This window comes from Nematostella vectensis, chromosome 12, assembly GCF_932526225.1.
Source record: "Nematostella vectensis chromosome 12, jaNemVect1.1, whole genome shotgun sequence".
Lineage (NCBI taxonomy): Eukaryota > Metazoa > Cnidaria > Anthozoa > Actiniaria > Edwardsiidae > Nematostella > Nematostella vectensis.
In genome coordinates, this window is record NC_064045.1 from 15029700 (window position 1) to 15034801 (window position 5102).

A 5102-nucleotide genomic window follows, 5' to 3' on the forward strand; every position below is an offset into this window, starting at 1 on the left:
CTTTCTATGAACTGTTAGCTTTTTCAAAGACCAGGCGAGCAAGTCCGAATTTTGGGACCTCCTCATTCGGGTCTCTTTTTAGTATTTAGAATATATCAATAAAACCAAGGAACGGAGACAAATGTGAATATATTTATTAGAAATTAAACTATGTTTTTTTTTTCGTATTTGGCGAAAATATCGAAGAAGAAGTCTTTTAAAAAAGACACTGTGCAAAAGACCAATTGATGAGCCCAGCATTGCTAAAAGTATATTCTCCACAATTCATACCTGTGACGAGGCGCTTTCTCATTAGTGGAAAACGTGAAAGTTCGTGTTTTATACTTGCTTGTAGAATATCTAGACTCAAACTCTAAGTTGAATCATCATTTCCTCTTCGCCAGCAAAAAGGATCTCTCGTGCAAAGTACTGACAAGAATGAATCTCAGTGTCTCTAAACTCTTGATTTTGGGTTTTGTGTTTGTCCAACTACGGCAAGGAAACTCCGAGGAAGTCTCGAGTCTAAGTCGTAGGCATGTGAGTTGTCAACAGGCCTTGAAGAGATTGGAAACGAAACTCGACAGCAAACTGAACGCCATAAAAGCAAATATTGATTCTCTTTTGCTTGAAAAAAACAATCTTTGTAAAGGTAAAGGGGTGAAAGTTTCTTTTTCGTACTTTAATTACAATTCAAGTACAAGACTCTTGTTATCTTAATTGGTTTGAAATATAATTCTTGTATATGCTTACCATAAATTCTAACCATGTTTTTTATTTAGCGGCAAAAAACTGTGTCGACATTCTGAAGTGTGGTGGGAAAACAAGCGGTGTGTACACCGTGAAACCTTTTTCGAGATTTGACGCGTTCAAGGTAAGGAGTAGTGCTCTTTCCACACAGGGAGACCACCGGGGTAAGGGAACAGAGCGGTGTGTACACAGGGAGACCACCGGGGTAAGGGAACAGAGCGGTGTGTACACCGTGAAACCTTTCTCGAGATTTGGCGCGTTCAAGGTAAGGAAGGTGTGTTCACAGGGAGACTATGAGGGTAAGAAAACAGAGAGGTGTGTACACAGGGGGTCCATCAGGGTAGTGATGCGAGCCTAAAAGGAATAATCATTGCTACATGTTATCTGTTTCTTTTTTTAAAGGGGGAAAGTATTTAATAGATCGGTTGATTTGTGTGTTCAGGTGTACTGTGACCAGACCACGGCTGGCGGGGGATGGGCCGTGTTCCAGAGAAGGCGGGACGGGTCTGTGGACTTCTATCGTGGGTGGTCTACCTACAAGCATGGGTTCGGTCACGTGATGGGGGAGTTCTGGCTTGGTCTGGATAAGATAAACCTTCTGACCCACCAAACCAGAAACAAGCTTCGCGTTGACATGATGGACTGGCATGGCAACACCAAATTCGCGGAGTACAGCTACTTCTCGGTGGCCGCAGAGAGAAGCAAATACGTGCTAGGGCTGGGACGCTACTCAGGTACGATCAGTTTTTACAATGTGTCATTAACAAGATAAAATCAAAGTTATATTGTACAACCCAAAAAGGCATGGCACCCTTTGGTGATTTCTCATGGTGTACCTTTAGTTCAGTTATAGGACCCAAAATTGCCTATGTGCATCACGCCGACATCAACCCTGCTAAGCTCAAAATAATCAGACATGAATCACAATTTCAAAAGAATAAATCTGTATAGCAAAAATGGGGTAAGCTACGTAATATACTACAAGACGATAGAAGTTTACACATGAATCACAAATGATAACGACAACTGTACGTTATATGTATTAAGTGTATGATCCTACCACTTAAACGAGCGAAGATTTTATTTCTCTAAATCAAATGCATATTTGTCTATGGAATAATTTTTGTTCCTTTTTTTCCTGCTCAAAATCCTCTATCTTGCTGTTGCTATGATTACAGGAACCGCTGGAGACTCGTTGTCGTATCATCGCGGGTCTCCCTTCAGCACCAAGGGCCGCGACAACGATGCATACGGTAGGAACTGTGCGGTGGACTATAAGGGAGCGTGGTGGTTTAAGAGCTGCTACAATTCCCATCTGAACGGCGAGTACCGAACAAGTGGTGATGCAGTGGCATGGAAGGCCTTTTCGACCTCACTAAAGCGGAGCGAGATGAAAATCAGGCCCACCGACTTCATACCAAAATAAACAAATCAGACCTGTACGGTACCATTTTACCATTCAGACCAAGTATATATAAAACAAAAATAGAAATAGTATAAAGATAGACCGGAATATAAAACAGGCAAAAGATAAAAAATTGCTATGGCTCACAGAAAAAAATAATGTTATGTGAAAATTAATGAAACCTTATTAAAATGATCGTACAAGTATAACTAAAGATGCTCTTGTTCAATAAAGTTACTGACGCACCATCTGAAGGCCGACTAATTGTCAATTGTATTCGTTGCAAACCCCCTATAAATTGCTTAAATCTCTGTTGCTCTAACGAAGGGCTAACGCTTCAAAGCTTCTTCCGATTCTGCTGTCCTTTAGGGGGGTTTCACACTAATGGATCATCCTATCCAATAACCACCGACTCAAAAGTCGTCACAGTATGGATGTGCTCGATGGCAGTGTCTTAACGTGCTAAGCATTGCTATCTTTTATGGTTAGAAATTGTTTCTACCACACAATGTCCTATCTTTATGGGTAAAAATTGCTGCTTGCCACACAAGCCCCGTCTTTGTTATGGGAGTTTTTCTCCCGGGTAATATAACAGTCATACCTAGTCTTGAAGAATACGATTTCAGCGCGCACCGCTCTAAATTGCCTACTGTCTCTTTCGACTTTTTATCGGCTCTGTCGACTAGCTATTGTTCGCATATTACACTACACATATTACGCTTTAGTCTCTTTTGCTTTGACAAAGGGCTAACGCTCGTAACGTCAGCAAAACTACTCTGTTTTAACAAAGGCGTTTATCACGCAATTTCAAATTTAGTTGATTAATTTGCCTGATTCCACCACGCCTACGCAGATCTCTAAGTTTAAAAAAATTTTTCAAGCAAAACCAATGTGTTGAAGTTACATTTTAACGATGCGTGCCAAAATGAAGCATATGCACATCCTTTCTGTTGACTATGAGAGGTTATCTTTATTCACAGAAATCTCTCCCTCCCCAACCGTTTTGTTTTCAGTTGCAAATTACACTCCTTCTCCTGCCCTTCTTCTGAATGAACCTTGTGCTGTTTCTTTATATGTTTTCTCAGATCCGTCATGTGTCCATACGATTTGTCGCAATGCTCACACGAAAATGGTCTATCTCTTCTATGAACAACCTTGATGTGTCTTTGTAGATAGTCATACCTGTGAAAACACTGCCTACATTCCTTGCATTTGTATCTCTGTAGAAGTGTTGACACTTGGTGCTTGTTTTGTGAATCAAATGTCTGACCAGACTCAAGCTTCAGTGATTCTTGCTGACTAGTGGAGGTCTCTGTACGGGTGGGCGGTCTGACTGGGTGGGCAATGAGACGTTTTTCTTTTCGGTGTACTGTTTTGACATGTCTTACCAAACTATCCTTCCTGGGGAATTCCTTTCCACATTCCACACACTGGAAGACTTTCCTCGGCCTTTTCCCATGGGTAGGCTCAATTGGCACCTGTTTCTTTGAGCCCGCATGATCGTATGACAACAATGCTCGACGCTGGTTGGACATACAGCCTACTTGTTTGTTCCTCTGTAGAAGTGCTGACACTTGAAGCTTGTGTTGTGAATCAAGGGACTGATCAGACTCAAGGTTCAGTGATTCTTGCTGACTAGAAGAGGTATCCTTATTCAAGGCGTCATAAGCAACTGGGTGGGCTGAAGGCAAGTGTTGTTTTAAATTACGTTTTTTTTTTCTGTGCACTGTTTTAACATGTCTTACCAGATTATCCTTCCTAGGAAATTCCTTTTCACATTCCTCGCACAGGTAGACTTTTCTCTGCAGAAGTGTTGACACTTGAAGCTTGTTTTGTGAATCAAGAGACTGACCAGCCTGAAGGTTCAGTGATTCTTGCTGACTAGTGGAGGTCTCCTTATCAAATGCGTCAATAACAGAGGGCAGGTGTTATTTTAAATGCCGTTTTTCTTTTTTGTGCACTGTTTTCACATGTCTTACCAAACTACCCTTCCTGGAAAATTCCTTTTTACATTCCTCGCACAGCAAGACTTTCCGCAGCCTCCTTTTCTCCAGAGTAGGCTCAACTGCCAGCTGTTTTTGTGAGCTTGCATGAACGTATGACAGCAAAGCCTGAGGCTGGTTGGACTTAGGCCCTACTTGAAGAGTTGGTGAACATGAAATCGATAGATGATCTACATGCCTTTTTAAATTGTGTTTCTGCCCAAAGTGTTTGTGATAGTACTCACACTTATATAGGTTTTCCTGTTTTTGCACTGTTTTCACATGTCTTTTAAGATTATAAGATGTGAGAAGTTCTTTCCCACACTCCAAGCATTGGCGCAATTCTTTTTCCTTATGCTGAAGTTCTTTCCCACACTCCAAGCATTGGCGCAATTCTTTTTCCTTATCTTGAAGTTCTTTCCCACACTCCAAGCCTTGGCACATTTCTATTTCCTTATGCTGAAGTTCTTTCCCACACTCCAAGCATTGGCACATTTCTTTTTCCTTATGCTGAAGTTCTTTCCCACACTGTTCTTCTAACTGGGTCGCAGCGTTTGGCCTCGAATTCATCATGAAATTGTTTATTGGTTTGAGAAATCTCCCTGTCAATATCACCCCCATCAGCTGTGTCCATGCCCTGTCGTATATCATCATAATCATAACCATCAGCCATGTGGAAAGCCAAGTTTTGTTGTACTTCAGCCAGTGCATTAAGTTGATCTAATGCTGACAATGTAATGATAGACTCCCCTTCGATTCATCCAATCTAGTCAGTCCTTCTGTAAAGAATCATACAGATATAGGACCACTGAATAAGAGGGTCTGGGCACAAAGTATGAGTTAGAACACACTGGGTGGTTGACGAAGGGAGTATAAAAGTGAAACACGCTGGGTGGATGAGGGGAGTAAAAAAAGGGGTGTTTACTCTAGCCCACATGGGTTTCTCCCAGGTGGCACTCTAATTAAACCCAAGGTTTGTGTAGACACTC

General features: G+C 41.6%; 2 protein-coding genes across 2 annotated transcripts; one reads left to right on the top strand and one right to left on the bottom strand.

Annotated features, from left to right (window-relative positions):
* The first annotated feature begins 351 nt into the window (after positions 1-351).
* Positions 352-2385, top strand: LOC5506910 (fibrinogen C domain-containing protein 1). The gene is made up of 4 exons (XM_032375362.2): positions 352-628; positions 759-850; positions 1169-1460; positions 1905-2385. The coding sequence occupies exons 1-4, from the start codon at positions 418-420 to the stop codon at positions 2150-2152; spliced, it is 843 nt and encodes a 280-aa protein (XP_032231253.2). The 5' UTR covers positions 352-417; the 3' UTR covers positions 2153-2385.
* A 720-nt stretch (positions 2386-3105) lies between these two features.
* Positions 3106-4683, bottom strand: LOC5506911 (zinc finger protein 43). Its single transcript, XM_048719441.1, has 2 exons — positions 4111-4683; positions 3106-4026 (listed from the first exon to the last, which is right to left on the bottom strand). Exons 1-2 carry the CDS (start codon positions 4681-4683, stop codon positions 3106-3108), a joined length of 1494 nt encoding a protein of 497 aa, XP_048575398.1.
* Between the last annotated feature and the right edge of the window lie 419 nt (positions 4684-5102).

What these genes read in the sequence shown, in the direction of transcription:
- LOC5506911 (XM_048719441.1), bottom strand. Translation starts at nt 4,683, where the DNA reads ATGAATTCGAGGCCAAACGCTGCGACCCAGTTAGAAGAACAGTGTGGG. An exon ending in TTTCCAGGAAGGGTAGTTTG is followed by an intron (nt 4,027 to 4,110) that starts GTAAGACATGTG and finishes GCATTTGATAAG; the next exon opens with GAGACCTCCACTAGTCAGCA.
- LOC5506910 (XM_032375362.2), top strand. Translation starts at nt 418, where the DNA reads ATGAATCTCAGTGTCTCTAAACTCTTGATTTTGGGTTTTGTGTTTGTC. An exon ending in CGAGATTTGACGCGTTCAAG is followed by an intron (nt 851 to 1,168) that starts GTAAGGAGTAGT and finishes TTGTGTGTTCAG; the next exon opens with GTGTACTGTGACCAGACCAC. An exon ending in AGGGCTGGGACGCTACTCAG is followed by an intron (nt 1,461 to 1,904) that starts GTACGATCAGTT and finishes CTATGATTACAG; the next exon opens with GAACCGCTGGAGACTCGTTG.